This window comes from Sus scrofa, chromosome 4, assembly GCF_054392235.1.
Source record: "Sus scrofa isolate SSC_HxYL_T2T_F1_AM1 chromosome 4, Sscrofa_HxYL_maternal_Yorkshire_Landrace_v2.0, whole genome shotgun sequence".
Classification (NCBI taxonomy): domain Eukaryota; kingdom Metazoa; phylum Chordata; class Mammalia; order Artiodactyla; family Suidae; genus Sus; species Sus scrofa.
In genome coordinates, this window is record NC_139386.1 from 19,785,757 (window position 1) to 19,805,704 (window position 19,948).

At 39.5% G+C, this 19,948-nt stretch overlaps 1 protein-coding gene across 8 annotated transcripts in view; it reads right to left on the reverse strand.

Moving 5' to 3' along the window:
- Positions 1 to 19,948, reverse strand: part of COLEC10 (collectin subfamily member 10) — a 204,627-nt gene that overhangs the window by 21,397 nt on the left and 163,282 nt on the right. For 7 of the 8 annotated variants that reach the window (XM_021090566.2, XM_085021816.1, XM_085021817.1 and 4 more), the window contains 3 exons: positions 7,610 to 7,663; positions 6,110 to 6,205; positions 1,160 to 3,743 (listed from right to left, as the gene is read on the reverse strand). In XM_021090566.2, coding sequence (XP_020946225.1) covers positions 3,352 to 3,743; positions 6,110 to 6,205; positions 7,610 to 7,663 — 542 coding nt within the window. In that variant the 3' untranslated portion in view covers positions 1,160 to 3,351. Of the gene's footprint in view, positions 1 to 1,159; positions 3,744 to 6,109; positions 6,206 to 7,609; positions 7,664 to 19,948 lie in introns of those variants that run through there. The other variant, XM_085021818.1, reaches the window with a different exon arrangement.

Sequence of the window (19,948 nt, forward strand, 5' to 3'; positions counted from 1 at the left end):
GAGACGGCAGCATTGTGTGGTCATGAATAAATTTTTCATTTTCTTCCCCTGGAACCTTTAGGTTATCCTTGGGAAGTTCCTGGATGTGTCCCTGAGGAGTTGAGTATAAATTTAACTTTCAAGAATGAAATTGATCTTTAAATGCTAATTATTATTATTATTATTTTTTGGTCTTTTTGTCTTTTGTCTTTTGTTGTTGTTGCTATTTCTTGGGCCGCTCCGCGGCATATGGAGGTTCCCAGGCTAGGGGTCCAATCGGAGCCGTAGCCGCTGGCCTACGCCAGAGCCACAGCAACGTGGGATCCGAGCCGCGTCTGCAACCTACACCACAGCTCACGGCAACGCCGGATCGCCAACCCACCGAGCAAGGGCAGGGACCGAACCCGCAACCTCATGGTTCCTAGTCGGATTCGTTAACCACTGCGCCACGACGGGAACTCCTAAATGCTAATTATTTTAAGAGAATTCTCTAGTGAATTCTTTTATGGTGCAAATAATTACCGGCTCAATTTTATTTTCAGCAGATCTTGATTTTAATATATCTGCATTGCTTTCCCTGTGTCTGAAGTTATCTGCAAAGCTGCACTGATGCTGTACCGAGTCATCTCAACGTTAATGCCATGTGTAGACATTCCTGAATTTAAAAAGAAACCAGTGAGCACCCCGTTTGGAAGGCAAATTTCTGAATCCCCAGCATCTCAATTAGCCCCAAGCTTTAACTTTGGAAACTAATCAGGAGAGATTATTTGAGCCCCTGTTATCACAAGAGAATCGTGGATGAACTTCCACTCAATATAAGAACAATAAACAGAGGCCGGAGAGAACACTGGATTGACAGTTTCGATCGGCAGGATGGAGTCCTGCTTTTCTCTTTCATGGGTTGATTTTGATAAACTGCTTAGCTTCCTTGTGCCTCAGTCTTTCCACTGGGAAAATGGCAGTAAAAATGTCTGCCTTTGGTGCGTCACAGTTTATCAGGAGCACGTGGAAAATGATGTGTGGAGGCATTTATTCTGTAAAGTACAAAGTGAGTTTCACTGCAAATCTAATCAAGTGTGTGGTGCCCTCAAAATTTCTCCCAGACAAGATTGCAAGATGAATCCTGTTCTTTGAAAGTCTGTCATCCTCTCTTGGAAGTACTGGCAGCAAAGACGAGTCATTGAGAGAAATATTGGTATTATTATAATGATCATAACAGAGATAAGAATAGCATTGACAGTGTACACAATTCATATTCGTCCTTGAGGGGCTTAGAACCAATCTGAATAAGGATCCCAATGTGAGCTGCACGTAGGCAATGTTTGCGGTCCGTTCCCTCTCTCCTCTTTTCTCTTCTTGTGTCCCCTTCACCTCTAAGTGTTTCCAGATTCTTGTTCCCCAAGCTCTTGGTTGGCATTTCACCCAAGAACACGGGCTTGGTATGGTGTTCTGCTTTGTAATTTTGATTAAACCACCCTGCCTTCAAAATACGCCATATTCTCAAAAGTCTGAATTAACCTGATGAATGGCAAACATCAACTGGATTCCTGCTATTGAGCTGAATTGACGGAGCTATGGATGGAAGACCTTGATGTTGATGTCATTGCCTCCTAATGACACACAACATGGTTAGAAGCTTCCGAACTTCTCCCCAGAGGTGAGAAGTGGAAAGTGCACAATTTTGGCTAGCAGACTGTTTTGTATGGCTTAGAATTTGGATTAAGAATTGATTCACTGCCAATATTTAAAAATATAAGGGTATATAAGATACTTACAACTTTATAAGAAAGTTCCAGCTTTCTGACTTCCCTTAAATGGCAGAACATGCAACGACACTGGGTCCTCCATGGTAAAAACAGCAGTGACAAAGAAGCAGCTGGTTCCCTTAGCAGGGCAAGGTGTGCTCACCATACCAGGATCCCCACCTGCTCCACTTCACTTATTTATGTCATCTGCTTAGCCCCGTAGGACCTGAGCTTGTGACCCTTGATAAACTCACAGAAATAACCTAATTAAATCCTATCTCATAACCAGTTAGTCATGGTTGAAATCATGGACAGATGGTTTAAGGTGAACATATGTTGTTGATCTGTTTCTCTTACTTCATTATCTGTTTTGCCAGCATTTTAAACAGTCTAATTATATGTCACCAACTATAACTGGAGCAGCAGTTTAAAAGGGGATAATCTAGGGGTTTGTTGAACTTTTATTTTAAAATTTGAAATGAGAGCTGCTTTGAGGTTTGAACTGCCATTTAAAGCAGAGTTTTACCAGCTTAGTAAATGTGAGTCCTAGGCATGTTCCAAACTCCCCACTTGACACGTTCCTGTGCTGTCAGAAGACTTGAAAACACCACTGCTGTGAGGTTATAACAATGTAGAGTAATGGAGAATAAAGGGCTTCCCACAAAATGTCACCATGAGTGATATATTAGAGGCAGAGGAGGGTCTGAGAGTCTCGGTGTTGGTAGCACCTTGAAGCTTCGAGAGTTTTCTGAAGGCTTCACAAACCCCTTCCCTCACTCTCCATCCCTTAAGGAATGAAAATTGCTATGGATAAACCTAGGACAAGGAAAAAATGGAGCCATATCAATAGAAGGGGGGACTTTCACAGGAGGATTATCAATAATACTGCGTGGGAACTAACCTTCTCTTTTTCTTTTCTTTTTGATTTCTAGAGTTCCCTTTTCCTCAGCTCAGAAAGGTACTATCTGAAGGCCTGGGATTAAGATGTGGGCCTAGATAAAGGGGCTATGGCTTTTAAACTTCAGTCAGTGAAGGCTGTCAATCAGAAGCACAAGAGTTGTCTGTCTGATTCCACATGGTCTGAAGCAGGTCACTAGGCCAGAAGTTCCAAGTATTTCTATGTCTATGCAAACAAGAGGACCTTGCAAGTGTGGCCATGGCCATGGTGGGTGACTGGTCGAAGAATTGTGGATCTTGGGTTCAAAGACAGATAACACCTTTTCATTTCTATTAGAAGGGATTTCATCAGTCTGGCTTTGGGCAAAAAAAGATGAGCTCCAACCAACTGTCCAATTATCCACTGGGCTAGACAGACAATGGTTCAGGGATCTAGGAAGATGCAGCAGAGAAAATGCCAAGAGAACATTTCATTTGAGACACAGACCACCACCTCCTGCACAAGCTCTCGGGACCCAGAGCCTGGTGAGCTTATGGCTCAATATCACACCATGTATGGAAATGTTGAAAATCGTCACGGACACGCATGGCAGTGGAGATTCCAAGCCCCAGTCTAGCATGTTCCACTTGCCTTGAGTCAGAACAAATTTAGTGTAATTAGAAAAAGGTGGATTAAAAATAACTGCCACGGTTGTCACAGGGAAAGGAGAAATGTGTCTCAAGAGGGAAGTTACTTTTTCTTCTTGACAAACTCACAGACAAAGTACATGGTCAGGTGGCACTCCGTGTCATTCCATCTGCCCGAGCTCAGCATTTCCACACAGTCCTCGTGACCGTAGGGGTCGCTGGGCTCACCCTCCTGCCAGTTGCTGTAGTTCTGCAGTGGCGTGTTGTCTGTGAACACGTACTGGCCCTCCCTCTCCAGGTCGTTTACCCCGATGAACACTCGGAAGAAGCCGCTCTTGGAGACGTAGTCAGCGAGGAGCGTGTTGGCAGCTTCGTCCTTTGGCATGGCTAACATCCCGCCCCGGATCCGGCAGTGGGTCAGGGATTCCCTGTAGTTCTTCTCCTCCTGCACGATGTAGTAGAATTTCTCTTCGGTTTCCCGAATCCCTGCTATGACTTTGCAGGGAGGAAGAGTGTGATTATACATCTCAAACAGGGCAAAGCTAAGCAGAAGATGTGGCTAGATTTGAATTCATTGATTCGACATGTAACAATTATCATGCGATGAGGGAGGCATGGGTTGAATATTTTCTCCACCTTTTCACTTGTCAAATGGAGAACAAACTCCTGTCATTTGGCCTCCCTTGTCCTTCCTCCTTCACTTCCTACATAATGGGAAGGAGAGAGCTATTTTGACAAAGATGTATTATATGAACTGTCACCCAGCTCATCTCAGACCACTTTTCCCATCCCGGTTGATGCTTTTGCCATACTCACAGTTCCACGAGCATGCCCTTCTCTTCCACTTCCATGCTTTTCATGCCTGGAGGGTCTTCTCATTGCTTTACCTGGCAAATTCCTACCCACCCTTTAGATGTTCGTGGAAGTGTTTTCTCCTATAAGAGCCTTTCCAATGCCCCTGGACAGACACAGGAGCTCTTGTGCCTTCTCCCCTGTTTCCATTGCCGCTTTAACTTCATAGCACTCAACACGTTCTAGCCTAATTGTGTGTCTCTTCTCCTAATCTACGAATATCCTGAGGCCAGTGACCATTATCTTTGCCACTCTGTGACCTCAATGCCTGCCTGCAATGGTGCAGGGGCTGGGGTGGGGTGAGAAAGGCTTAATGGACTGATAAAGAAATAATACAGATTCCTCGGGTTGTGAACATGTACATCAACTGATGGTCTATACTCCACTCCGGGCACATGAAGTAGACTGAGCTTCTGAGTAAGATTCAGGACAGACTGGGGATTCAGAATCATCCCAAGTTCATAATATGCTACGTATGTTTTGGGCTTATGAACATCTACATATATTTTTAGGTCTAAAATTTAAAATTTACAAATAAATCTATGGCCACTCAAATGTTAAGAACTATTTCTCTATACTGAACCTCTGGGGTCTGGTTTATTCATTAGAGTCCAAGTCCATATCAAAGGCAGCATCTTCTGTAGAGGCTATAACCAGAGTTAAAATTAAGGGTCGGTTAATAGCAAACATTGCCTATGCCTCTAGAATTACAAGGTGAGGATGGACACAACACGGCATCTGTGTGCCTCTAGTAATGTACAATAAATATGCCTGGAGCTCCCTTCAAGGCTCAGTGGCTAATGAACTGGACTAGGATCCATGAGGATGCAGGTTTGATCCCTGGCCTCGCTCAGTGGGTTAAGGATCTGGCATTGCCCTGAACAGTGGTGTAGACTGCAGATGCAGCTCAGATCCCACATTGCTGTGGTTGTGGCATAAGCTGGCAGCTGTATCTTTGATTTGACCCCTAGCCTGGGAATGTCCATATGCCACAAGTGTGGCCTTAAAAAGCAAAAACAAGCAAATAAATAAATAAATAAATACATGCATACAGCTGGATCATAAAAACTGAAAGTACAACAATGTGAAACCCATTGTGACAGTAACTAAAATAGTTCCTTTATTCATATGGTCTCAGAGGAGAGCCTATCAGTTCCACTTTAAGGTCTATAATGCTAACTGTCATGGGGAAAGGCAAGGGAAAACAAAAATGACTAATATGGAAAGCCACACAATTTAGAGAAACACATGATATTCCTATTTATACTGAGAGTAGAGGTGCCAGTAAAACTTGTCTTTGGGTCCCTGCTCCACACTGTTCATTAGCTTGTATCTATGGGCAAGGTTGCCTCGCTAAGCTTCAGTCTAAGCATAGTACCTACATCATAAAAATTACTATTATTCAAAGTACCCAAGAAAGGAGCTCTCGGTTTAATCATGACTTCTATCTTCTGAGATGCTAGGCATTTAATTCTTTTTTTTTTTTTTTTTTTTTTTTTCTGGCCCATGGCATATGATGTGGAAGTTTCCAGGCCAGGGATCAAACCTGTGCCACAGCAGTGACCTGAGCCACTGCAGTGAAAATGCTGGATCTTTAACCCACTGCACCTCAAGGGAACTCTGCTGGGCATTTGAGTCTTGCTCTCCCTTTTTTTCTTAAGGCCCAGCCAGCCAAACTCTGCCTTTTCTCTATTCCACTCTCTCACTAGAGTACCTTCTTCTAGCCCTAGGAATGCCCACATGTATGTCTACAGGAAGTGGACCTGAGGCATCCTAGAGTGGATAATTTAGGATTTTGAGAGGCCTTTAAACTGGTGACACTATCTCAGTACGCTTTACTCAAACTAAATTATTTCCTGCTTCCTCCAGGAATGCTGCAGGCAGAGTGGCTACAGAGTGGCAAACACACGGTCATTGGCCTCAAATGCTGCTTGGGGATATTGGAACTGCAGTGTCGAAAGATATAAATCCATGGATAGAAAGCAGGAGACAAATGAGAACAGACTCACCATTCTTGACAAACTTCATCGATGTCTTCAGGCGAGCCACACTGATATCCAGTTGTCCAACAACTTTCCGGTATCTTCCGCAGTCACAGACAGTACCTTTCAAAGGACAAAGCTGTGAATTCACATTGCAGCCCGTGCAGACCAGTTGAAAAAAGCAATGGCTCTCTTCCCAATATTTACTGTCTGTTTCTAGTCTGGTTATGTCTTTCTGTGAATGCTGGTGCTTTCCATCTTTTACTGAAGACAAGGTTTCCAATATACACTGTCTTTAGAAACGCAGAAAATATTTTAAAAAATATCTTGAATGAGTTAAAACAGTTCTAAACCTGATTTTTTTTTTTTTTTTGAAAGAAGAGTCAATATGACAAATCACTGCACACATATTGTGGACCATTTGGCTTTTTTTTTTTTTTTTTTTTTGGTTGAACACAGAACGTACCTCTCCAGTCTCAGAATAAAATCTTTACAGCTTTTGCAAAACATATTTCTAGCTAGTCTTCTCTCCTGTTACTGCGTTGTTCACTGGCTCACACATCTCTCAAGACAGGAGAAACCTTTCACGAAGAAATAAATGTTCATTCTGATTACCCGTTTGGAATGTAGTTTAATGTTTCAAGGACTAAGTTTAAATCTTGCGAATAGATCCATCTTACAATTTCAAGAGCCAGTTGTCCCATTTGTGGATTAACAATGATTTTAATTTCTACTATTAATTCTCCTTTGCTCATTTACCATTTCAATGACCTAAGGAAAATGTGGCAGAGAAAGAATTCTAAGGAAAATGATGGAAAAGTTCAAATGATTTCCTTTTCCTATTTAACAACTGCTTCATGTTGACATTTCCATTTGTTTTTATCTTTGATGGTTGAAAAGTTACACGAATTTTATTAGCCAAGGGGGGAAAAAAAAGTCTGTGGCTTGATTTATCCACACTCACAGCTCTTAGAATTAGTCTTCATTAACACCTTTACAATAGAAATAATCGAAGGTCACCAAGATCAAGCTATTTTCCTCTTCTGCATCTAGCACCAGAGTGGAACTCTCTTTCAGTATCAAGGATCAGCTCCCCAGCCACTGAGGCATGTTCTGTTACCATGGGGTCTCAATGGATCAGGCCAGTTTGCTGCTGGCAAACTTCTTGGCCAGTATTTGGTTGAGACACTGGTGGAATGCAAGACACGCTGGTCCTATTGTTGTGGCCCTTTTGGATTTTCCTCTTGGTTGGGACTATGGGGGCTGCTTCCTGATGTGCTGGGTTTGCTGCCTCACAGTAGGCATGATGGGGGCAGAATGAACCACCATCCCCTTCCCCAGGGCTTAGAAAATCACTAGCAGATAGAAAGGAAATTTTCCTTCATCCCCTTCCTCTGGCTCACCCAAGGAAAGTGAGGTGAATCACACTGCAAAGACTACTATTCTTCCATAAAAGCATATTCATTTTGAGGCGAAGAGATATGGAATGATGCTAAAAATTAAAGAGAAAATACAAGCATAATTTACCTGCTTTGCCTTTTTCTCCAGGCATCCCAGGCAAACCCTTTTCTCCTTTGTCACCTGAAGAAAAACAAGTCATAAAAAGAACAACTAAATAAAATAATATTCTTGATGAAGAGAATCTAATGAAATGGAATTATTTCAGGCAGCTAATATCTACTCATGTAAAATAAGAGGAAAGAGGTTTTAAACTTCATCGATAAGATCACCAACTAATATTCCTTTGTTTTACAGAAATAATTTGATTTTGAATTGGCTGCACAGGTACAACTAATCAAACAAGTCATACTTTAATTTGATGCAATGCAGAATTCCAGTAATAAACATTGTGTCATTCATCCCATCAACATGTTTTTACAACGGGCCTTCTGAGCAAGGCTAATACAATATTCTGCGTGTTTTTAATTTAAAAAGTGTCATTGTTTTACATATCTGGATCAGATTAGCACAACACAGTGTCTATGTATTTATTATGTCCCCAACTTCTTCCTTTTGGCTTTGCCCTTGGATTTTCAAAAACATGTATGTTCTCTTTCAATGTAATTCAACAAATATTTACTATTGACGTACTTTATGCAAGGCAAAAGGTTTGTTTGGTACTTTGGAAGAGAATAAAAAGAGACAAGATTAAACTCCTGACATGAAAGAGTTTATGCTTTTTGGAAGAGATGTAATGTGTGCAAATATCTATAATACAAATTTGTGTCAAATATACTATCCTGAGATCTCAACCTTGATCATTTTCTTTCTGGTGTTCTTTGTATGTGACCATATTCTTATTCAGTCAGAGACATCCACAAAATAATTCTCAAAGAATTAGAATTATCAAAGCAAAGAGGAAAAAAAAAATGTTGATTTTTTTTTCTCAACTTCAAAATAAGCTCTTGAAGCCCACATCAGACACAATAATTGAAAGCAAAAGCTTTTGATTTATAAAAGGAAATGTTTGGCTGAAGTTTGGGGGAATCAAAAGAGAAGACCCTGATAGAAGTACAATAGAGTTTATGCTTCAATAGTGATCTGGCAAAAGAATAAGAAAGAATTCAGGAGGAATGAAACACGATCAAGGTCATCCAGGCTAGTGAGGCGTCTGGAGCTTACTCTTGAAGATTTTGGTGTGGCCAGGACTTGGGTATATGTCCAAAGGGGCAATGTAAGGGGGAATGGAGACAGCATTGAGGTTCTGCTCCCCCCGCTCCTTTACTAGCAAAAGGGAAAAAGTAGGAGCCACTCTAAAACCCAAATGGTGTCCCGTGTTGCCTGCCTATTAGCTATTCTTTCATCACTGTCTGCTGACTGCTTTTCATTAAGAGTCCTGTACATAATGGCCATTGATGATCCAGAAAGGCATGCCTGCCAGAGCCCTGTGGATTTGCTGAGCCTTTCCATACTGACCCATGTGGCCACTTTTCTTTACAGAGATGCCAGAGGTTCATGAGCTCTCCAGGCAAAAGAAGGAGGTCCTTGAAACCTTGAATGTAGTTTGAGTAAGCAGGGAAAGTGTCAGAAACTTGAACTTGGATTAAATGAGACAATGGTAAAATCCATGACCATGAACTGTGATGAATAGTATAGGAGACCATGAACAGAGTTAACAATCTGTCCAGTGTAGGAGGGAGCTGGAGGAGACAGTGCTCCACTGGGAAGAATGGGGGGCTCTCCTGAGTGAGTGGCATTGGAGCTTGGCTATGAAAAGCTTCAGCAGAGGAAGGTGGGAGCCAGGGAGGGGACAACATACAGCAGTGGTCCAGCTGGGAAAGAAGCATAAAAATATGCCAAGGACCCTGATGAGGAAGACTGGTCTGGACACACCGAACAAACCTGTGTCCTACAAAATTCTCATTTTCCCTTATGTATAAACCAGAAAAGATAAGCCTAGATTTTGAGATACATTAATGGAAGAAAGGGAATGTACATTTGCTGAGGGCCTATCATTTGTCAAGTGTCATACAGATAATTTACAGGTATAATCATTTGAATTCCAAGGAACAAGGTGCTCTCATTATCTTTATTCTGAAGCTGAAGAAATGGAGGATCAGAGAGTCAGAATAAATTCCTCAAGGACATCCAGCAATTCAATAGCAGCACTGGTATTGAAATCCAACCACTTTCAACTCCCTAGTCGATAGTGCTTTTCGAGTAACTTAACCAATGATTTAATGAAGGGAAGCAACCTCTGGCTAAACTCACAAAGAAGAGGAGAGAAAAAACCCAAATAAACAAAATAAGAAATGAAAAGGGAGAAGTCACAACTGATACTACAGAAATACAAAAAACCATGAGCGAATACTATGAACAATTGTATGCCAACAAATTTGACCACCTAGAAGAAATGGACAACTTTCCAGAGACTTACAGCCTGCCAAAACTGAATCAAGAAGAAATAGATCAACTGAACAGACTGATCACTATAAATGAAATTGAATATGTCATAAAAACACTCCCTACAAATAAAAGTCCAGAACCAGATGGCTTCACAGGTGAATTCTACCAAACATACAAAGAGGAACTTATACCCATCCTTCTTAAATTTTCCAGAAGGCTGAAGAAGAAAGAACACTCCCAAAGACATTCTATGATGCCACCAACACCCTAATTCCAAAACCAGACAAAGATACCACCAAAACAGAAAACTATAGGCCAATATCTTTGATGAATATAGATGCAAAAATTCTCAACAAAACTTTAGCCAACTGAATCCAACAACATATAAAAAAAGATCTTACATCACGACCAGGTGGGATTCATCCCAGGTGTGCAAGGATGGTTCAACATATGCAAATCAATCAACATCATACACCACATTAACAAAAGAAAAGTCAAAAACCACATGATCATCTCAGTAGATGCAGAAAAAGCATTTGACAAAGTCCAACATCCATTCATGATAAAAACTCTTACCAAAGTGGGTATAGAGGGAACATACCTTAACATAACAGAAGTCGTTTATGACAAACCCACAGCAAATATAATACTCAATGGAGAAATGCTGAAAGCCTTCCCACTAAAATCTGGAACAAGACAAAGATACCCACTGTCACCACTGTTATTCAAGATAGTACTGGAAGTCCTAGCCACAGCAATCAGACAAAAGAAATAAAAGGCATCCATTTAGGAAGAGGAGAGGTAAAACTGTCACTGTATGCAGAGGACATGATACCATATATAGAAAACCCTAAGGATGCAACCCAAAAACTACTTGAACTGATCAACAAATTCAGCAAAGTAGAAGGATATAAGATTAACATTCAGAAATCAGTCCCATTTCTGTATACTAGCAATGAAATATTAGAAAAGGAATAAGGAAATACAATTCTTTTTAAAATTGCACTTCAAAAAATCAAATACCTGGGAATACACCTGACCAAGGAGGTAAAGGACTTATATGCCGAGAACTATAAAACATTAATCAAGGAAATTAAAGAAGATGTAAAGAAATGGAGAGATATTCTATGCTCCTGGGTTGGAAAAATTAACATTGTAAAAATGGCCATACTACCCAAAGCAATCTACAGATTCAGTGCAATCCATATCAAATTACTCACAACATTTTTCACAGAACTAGGAAAAACAATCCAAAAATTTATATGGAACCACAAAAGACCCAGAATTGCCAAAGCAATTCTGAGGAACAAAAACCAAGCAGGAGGCATCTCTCTCCCAGACCTCAAGCAATATTACAAAGCCACAGTCATCAAGACAGTGTGGGACTGGTACCAAAACAAACAGACAGACCAATGGAACAGAATAGAGAACCCAGAAATAAACCCAGACACCTTTGGTCAATTAATCTTTGACAAAGGAGGCAAGAACATAAAATGGGAAAAAGACAGTCTTTTCAGCAAGTATTGCTGGGAAACCTGGACAGCTGCATGCACATCAGTGAAACTAGAACACACCTCCACACCATGCACCAAAGTAAACTCAAAATGGCTGAAAGACTTAAATATAACACACCATCAAACTCCTGTCAGAGAACATAGGCAAAACATTGTCTGACATCAACCTTACAAATGTTTTCTCAGGTCAGTCTCCCAAAGCAACAGAAATAAAAGCAAAAATAAACCAATGAGACCTAATCAAACTGACAAGCTTTTGCACAGCCAAGGAAACCAAAGAGAAAACAAAAAGACAGCTCACAGAATGGGAGAAAATAGTTTCAAATGATGCAACTGACAAGGGTTTAATTTCTAAACTATACGAGCAATTATACAACTCAACAACAAAAAAGCCAACAACCCAATTGAAAGATGGGAAAAAGACCTAAATAGACATTTTTCCAAGGAAGATATACAGATGGCCAACAAGCACTTGAAACAATGCTCAATCCCTGATTATTAGAGAAATGCAAATCAAAACTACCACGAGACACCACCTCAAACCAGTCAGAATGGCCATCATTAATAAGTCCATAAATAAAAAATGCTGGAGGGGGTGTGGAGGAAAGGGAACCTTCCTGCACTGTTGGTGGGAATGTAAGCTGGTACAGCCACTATGGAGAACAGTATGGAGGTACCTTATAAAACTATGCATAGAACTACCACATGACCCAGCAACCCCAGCAAAATTGATTATAGTTCCAGTATGATACTAGTTCTGGTCTAAGCTCAACAATGATTAGAAAAAGTATATATAGTTTTGCTTTTGGAATGGATTAGCAATGAGATCCTGCTGTGTAGCACTGAGAACTATGTCTATATATGCAACTATGCATACATCTGGACAAAACTTTTCTTAAAAAAGACACATGCACTCGCATGTTCATTTCAGCTCTATTCACAATAGCCAAGATATGGAAACAACCCAAATGTCTATTGACAGATGATTGGATTAGGAAGAATTGGTATATATGTCCAATGTAATACTACTCAGCCATAAAAAAGAACACAGTAATGCCATTTGCAGCAACATGGATGGAACTAGAGACTGTCATCCTGAGTGAAGTAAGTCAGAAAGAGAAAGACAAATACCGTATGATATCACTTATATCTGGAATCTAATATAGGGCACAAAGGAACCTTTCTACAGAAAAGAAAATCATGGGCTTGGAGAATAGACTTGTGGTTGCCAAGGGCGATGGGGAAGAGTGGGATGGATTGGGAGCTTGGGTTTAATGGATGCAAACTATTGCTTTTGGAATGGATTAGCAATGAGATCCTGCTGTGTAGTTCTGAGAACTATGTCTAGTCACTTATGATGGAGCATGATAATGTGAGAAAATAGAATGTATACATGTATGTGTAACTGAGTTACCATGCTATACAGTAGAAAAAGAAATTGTATTGGGGAAATAATTTAAAAAAATTTTAAAGAAAATTTGAAAGGAATACTCATCCTATTGTCACCAGAAACAATTTGGAGTTGAAAGATCATGTGAATATGCCTCATATTTTAATTTTAAAATAGTTTATTGTCTTTATATGTAGATCCTTTTCAATTTAACATGGGTTCAAAACTGATTCTAGTTCCACTATGATCCTAGTTCTGGTCTAAGCTCAACAATGATTAGAAAAAGTACATACAGTATTTGCTTTAGAAAATTATAGGTTTTTAAGGAAAACAAAGTGCACATAAGAGACCAAGAATATGACACACTAGCACTATTGTCCACAAACAGGGTGAAATAAAGGAAATGCCGGGTAGGTATTTTGAGAAGGTAAGGGTGGCCGTGGATCAGAGGGAAGAAGACATCACTGAAAGCAGAGAGCCTCTGACTGGATCTTAATGTGGGAAACAGATTCTTTTTTTTAAGTGATTTTTGTTTTTGTTTTGTTTCGTTTTTATGGCCGCATTTGTGGCATATGGAAGTTCCCTGGCTAGGGGTTGAAATGTAGCTGCAGCTGCAGACCTGCACCACAGCCACGGAAACACCAGATCCAAGCCGCGTCTGCAACCAACACCACAACTTGCAACAAAGCAGAATCCTTAACCAAATGAGTAAATTCAGGGATCCAGCCTGCATCCTCATGGACACTAGGTCGGATTCTTAATCTGAGCCACAGGGGGAACTCCCGAAATAGATTCTTGAATGGACCATGGATTTTTTTTTTTTCCCTGAGACGATGTAAGCACTGTGATTACTTTCCAGTATTTTTCTCCCTTTTTTCTCTTTTAAATCTATTTTTATGTATTTTTAAAATTGAAGTATAGTTACTTTATAGTGTGTGTTAGTTTTAGGTGTGCAGCAAAGTGATTCAGTTATACACATATACATATCTATTCTTTTTCAGATTCTCTTCCCTTATAGGTTATTACAAAGGAGGGTTCCCTGTGCTGTACAATACATCCTTGTTGATTATCTGTTTTATATACCGTCGTGTGTATATGTTATCCCAAACTCCTAATTATCTCTCCTCTCCCCTACTTTCCAGTTTTTGACACAAATTCTTCTCCTTTCTTTTTTTTAAACATATGGAAAAGTCAAAGCAGTGCAGGGGAGAGAAAAACCATGAAAGTCTGAAAACCCAGGGCTTGAATCCTGACTCTGCCACTTACTAGCTAAATGTGAACAGGTTACTTAATTTGTTTAAGCTTCCATATCTTCAAGCCCCCCTTCATTTTTATTATTTTTTAATTAAAAATTAAAAAAAATTATGGCCACACCCACAGCATATGGAAGTTTCTGGGCCAGGGATCAAATTCAAACCTTAGCTGTAAGCAAAGCTGGATCCTTTAAGCCACTGTGGTGGGCCAGGAATCCAGTCCATGCCTCAGCAGAAAACAAAGCCAATGCAGTTGTATTCTTAACCCACTGCACCACAGCTGAAACTCCCATTTTTTTTTTCATTTATTTTTAAAGTGGAATAATGGTACATAAATTCACCAAGGATAAAGTCCTAAGATCATCATCATGGGATTGAGTCTGTGCTTGACTCCTAGAGGGTGTTCAGTCAATGTTAGCTTCCTTCCCTAAATTAGAGCTATGGTAATGGAAAGCATGCCACAAACTTAGCCAATTTATGGTGGATGTGAGGTCATAGTGTTTATTTTCCCAAACTGAATTCTGGTTCAATACCAAACACAAAAACTTATTTTTGGCCCATAAGCGGGAACACCTCTGTCTGAGCTGTCTTACAGCTGAAGAATTAGAGTTTGCATTTAAACAAACAAAACATTATAATACCTTCACCGTAAAAGGATTATTGACCTTAAGTAAAAGCATCTATTTTTCTATGAGATTGAATTTAACTATACTAAATCATCCTTCCTTATTCCTGAAATGAAATATGGACATCCAGAAAGCTACTTTATCCACTCAAGTGACACCATTAAGGTCAGCCCAGAAAGCTGAGATTAATCGGAGTCGATGAAAAACTTAGAAGGACCAATGACAAAATGAAGACAATAAATTTCAAAGTACAGATTAAAAATGAAATTAATCCAGGTGAGCCAGAACACTGAATCTCCTTTTTTTTTTTTTTTTTTTTTTTTTTTTGAAATTCCAGGGCATGCTCATAAATTTCAATGGCAAGTCTCTGGAGGAGAAAAAATCTTAGCCAATGGTGAAAACTGATGTTAAGGGAAAGTGGTACTTACAGAAATAAAGAGAGGGTCACATCACAGGAAATAATCAGTTTTATCATTTATTTTTTCATCCTTAATGCAACACATGTTTGGAAAGTTTTGATTGTACTATAGGCATTAGAATAAAATGATTAAAAAGTAGAATCTTCAGATAGAGCTTATATTTATTTACATAAGTAAACCTGATATATCTTTCATTCATTTAAGTTTCTCCAGAAATTAAAAGCCTATTATCTTTGGATATTCTTGGTCTTTTTCATTTCCATATAAATTCTGAATTGGCTTATCACACTCAAAAGAACTACTTGGATGCTGATTGAAATGGCATTGAACCTATAGATCAATTTGGTACTCATCTTAGCAATATTAATCATCTTAACAATATTGAGTCTTCCAATCTCTGAATGTAGCTTTACTCCCATCTCCTTAAATATTCTCTAATTTCTCTCATTATCATCATGTGGTGCTTGTTATAGAGAGCTTATTCATCCTTTGTTAGGTTTAGCCCTAGATATTGGATCATTCTGATGCTAGAACAAATGGAAGCTTTTTAATTCCAGTTTTTAAAATTGTTTCTAGTATATGGAAACAAAATTGATTTGTGTATGTTAAGCTGTCTACAAAACTTAATACAGGAGTTCCCACCGTGGTGCAGTGGGTTAAGAATCTGATTGCAATGGCTCAGTTCACAGCAGAGGCGTGGGTTCAATTCCTGATCCAGAACAGTGAGTTGAAAGGATCTGGCATTGCTGCAGTGGTGCAAAGGGGCTCAGCTGCAGCTGGGATTCAGTCCTTGGCCCAGGAACTTCCATATGCCACAGATGCAGCCATTAAAAACAAACCAAAAATTTTAATACAAATAGCTATTCTGTAGTTTCGTTTATATTTTCTGGGTATGATAGCAGGTCATCTAGAAATAATCACCCTTTTTCATTTCCAATTATTATGAGTCTCTCTTGTTCTGACATTTTTGCTCCGGCTGGAACCTCTTCTATAATATTGACTAGACTTGGTGACAAGGGCTATACTCATCTCATTCCCAATATCAGGAGAGATGTGTTCAATATTTCATTATTGAGTATTGTTTTTACATTTATTTATTTACATTTGCACCCACAGCATATGGAAGTTCCCAAGCTAGGGGTGGAATCAGAGATACAGCTGTGGGCCTATGCCAGAGCCATAGCAACATGGGCTCTGAGATGCACCTACGACCTATAGCTTGTGGGAAGTTGCAGCTTGTGGCAACAACAGATCCTTAACCTACTGAGCAAGGCCAGGAATCAAACCTGCATCCTCATAGACACTATGTCAGGTACTTAATCCAATAAGCCATAACAGGAACTCCATTATTGAGTATTATATTTAAATAGGTTGCTGTGGTTGTTGATATTCCTTTTCCTGTTAAGTATGTTTTTCTCTATTTCTAGTTTTCTAAGATTTTCTTTTTTTAAAACATGAATGGGTGCATGGTTTTGTTTGGTTAGTTTTTTTTGGCAGTAGCCATGGCATATGGAAGTTCTTGGACTAGGGATCAAACCAGTGCCACTGCAGCAACCCAAGCCACAGCAGTGATAACCCTGGGTTCTTAGGCCCCTGTACCACCTGCGAACTCCAAATGGGCATATGTTTAATTCAATGATTCTTCAGAATCTGTGGAGTTATAACTGGAAATTATTACTTTTGAAGTGAAAGAGAGAGTGTGGCATTTTCTTGGGTCACCCATCTCTGGCAGGCCTTGAATACCAATTCAGTTTGAGCAGTTTTCTGATCAAGCCTCTTAGTTTCTTAATGCTGTCTCAAGTATTAGCAGATAAATGTGGAAAAGCAGTACAGAATGTAGAGCTTACCTTCATGGGGCTCCCTTCCGTAGATCACAGCTCCTAAAGTCTTCTTCAATTTGGTTGCCCTGTCATGCCTTCAAATATGCGTTTTGCTTTTTGTTTTTTTTGATTCAGCTAGTAATTCTTAGCAGAAAGGTTAATGCAGGTGACTCTCTCATGTCCTATAGCAGAAATCTGAATTTCATTTTCATTTTTAATTGTGTAACAAGTTTCTTTCCCCTTTATAACTAGTTATTGATGGTGTCTATAAATTAAGAATATTATCAAATTTGAGAATGTCTCTGTAGAGTCTTTTTCATAAATGAGCTGTTAGATTTAGAAAATTTCTCCAGAGATTAATGCTGGTCCTGTATATTTCAGACGTCATTTTTTTTTTCTTCCCACCTCACAATCTACACATTCCTTGGGCTGGATACTGTGGACACATTCCTATGATGCTCTGACCTTTGTCCCTGTACTTTTCCATTATGACTTTGGATAGATCTACACAGTCAGTGGCAGGAGTATTCTTGGAAGCTATTCCAGTATTGGAATTGTTAGCAATAACTTAACTGTACATGGAAGTAACTGCAAAGTACACAGATACATCCCATTAAATCCAAAAGAAATATTTCCCCCAGCTAGCTCCCAAAATACTTGTACCCGCTCCAAAAACTGATACAAGAAGTATGAATGTTGAGAAGTCGAGCTGGAGACAGTCGTCTTAATCCATGAATTCCAATGGGGATAGCATCATCTCAAGAATGCAAAAGTCCATTCTTGAGGGGTGAAAAAGTCTTACTCTTTTTTTATATATAAGGCATAAATATACACAAACTACATAACAAATATATAGTCCATGAGTGGAATTGAAATTTCATTGAAGGGGGGAGCAATTTGGAAAAGTATGTCTAAAAAGCTTGTTAAGGAGTTCCCACTGTGGCACAGTGGGTTAAGGATCCTGTGTTGCTGCATCTGTGGCATAGGCAGCAGCTGAGGCTTGGATTCCATTCTTGGCATGGGAACATCCATAGGTTGTGGGTGTGGCCAAAACATAAAATAAAATAAAAGCTTGTTAAAGGGGCAAAATGTCTCAAAAAGTTTGTTAGGAGGGCAATGTTTTCTAAAAATGTTGAGAGGCATTATTTTAATGAGTTGAGATAACTTTATTTACAAATTTCACCAAGACATGTGACCATGTGGACCCACTGCTGAGGCTCCTCTCAGGGCCTTGGGACAAACCCAAACAAGGAGAATAGATTTACAAGGAGATCCTGCTGAGTAGCATTGAGAACTTTGTCTAGATACTCCTGTTGCAACAGAACAAACGGTGGGGAAAAAAATGTAATTGTAATGTATACATGTAAGGATAATTTGATCCCCTTGCTGTACAGTGGGGAAATTAAAAAAAAAAAAAAGATAGGGCTCTGAAGCCAAAACTTCATAAGCTTCATGATAAAACTACCACAGATACATCCTACAGCAGGGCTCATGACCTCTGAGGAGTCCATGTAAATCTTCTTCAGCTACGAGGATTTCAACAATATAAACCGTAAGTATACAATATAAGGTGGATATAAGCCACTGTATCAAAAATAACCATAACAACTTCTTTTAAGTGGCACGGCCTTCTATCCCTGCCTTCAAATACAGGTCGAAGGAAATTTCTCAAAGAAATCAGTCAGAAAGATTGGGGAGAGGAGGGAATTCTGAGCTACAGAATGAGAGGAGAGGGGCCACAGCTTCATCTCAGCCTGAGGTCCATCTACCTGCCCACAAAATCGCACTGCTGACCATTGCAAGTTTAATCACATAGCTGCTCAAGCACATAAGGAAGGCTGGAGGGGACATCCAAGCTGCAAAATTCCATTACCGGTGCCACTTAGTTTCCCTGATCTGTACCTTTACACAAGTATCTCTTACATCTTCCTCACATGCCTTTTCCCCATCTCCATAAACATATTACTGTTCTTCAATACCTCAATCAGTTCTTCCTCATCTCAATCTTGTTTATTCTCCAATATAGTTCCTAAAGTATCATAAAGTTAACCTTTGAATAACCCAGGATTTAACTGCATGGGTTCACTTACATGTGAACTTTTTTCAGTAAATACATTGGAAAAAAATGTTTGGAGACTTGCAGTAATTTGAAAAAACTTGCAGATAAACCATATAGCCTATAAATATCAAAAAAATAAGAAAACTAAATTAGCTATGTCATGAATGCATACAACATAGGCAGGGACTAATCTATTTTATCATTGGTACCATAAAATATACATTGTGTAAAAAGCTACAATTTATTAAAACTCTCACACACACAAGTACAGACCATACACGGGTGCCATTCCCAATTGTGAGAAATGTAAACAAACATAAAGTTGCTTTTATGTAACTGCATAAAAGTAACTGCATCACACACTGTACTATGATCATAATTTCACAGACCTTCCACTGCCACTGTGGTAAGCGCAAGTGTTGCAAATATCTGCTTAAAATGCCTGTGTGATGGAAATCATCTCCATGTGAGCAGCTCATATGTTCAAGGAAATTGTGTATCTAAGTTAAAAGTGATCATCTGTGGTTCTCAGGTACTTTTGTTGTGTTTAGTGAGATACCGTAAACACTGAGTAACAAACACCAGGGGACCCATATGAAGTGCCATTAGTGATGCTGGTAGTGCTGCCAAGAAGCAGCGAAAAGTTAGGACATCACAAGACAAAGTTGAACAGCTTGATATGCACTGTAGATTGAAGTCTGCAGCTGCAATTGCCCCTCAAATTTTAAGATAAAAGAATCCAGTGAAGGACAGAAAAGGAAACTCTAAAGCAGTCGCTTAGCCATGTCAGCAGGTGTGAAAACCTTCACTTATTGAGAGATACCTTGTTATCTCATATTGAAAATGCAGCATTGTTATGGATGCAGGATTACTATAAGGAAGGCATACCTATAGATTCTAATATGATGGAGAAAAAGTGAAGCCATCATAGAGAACTGA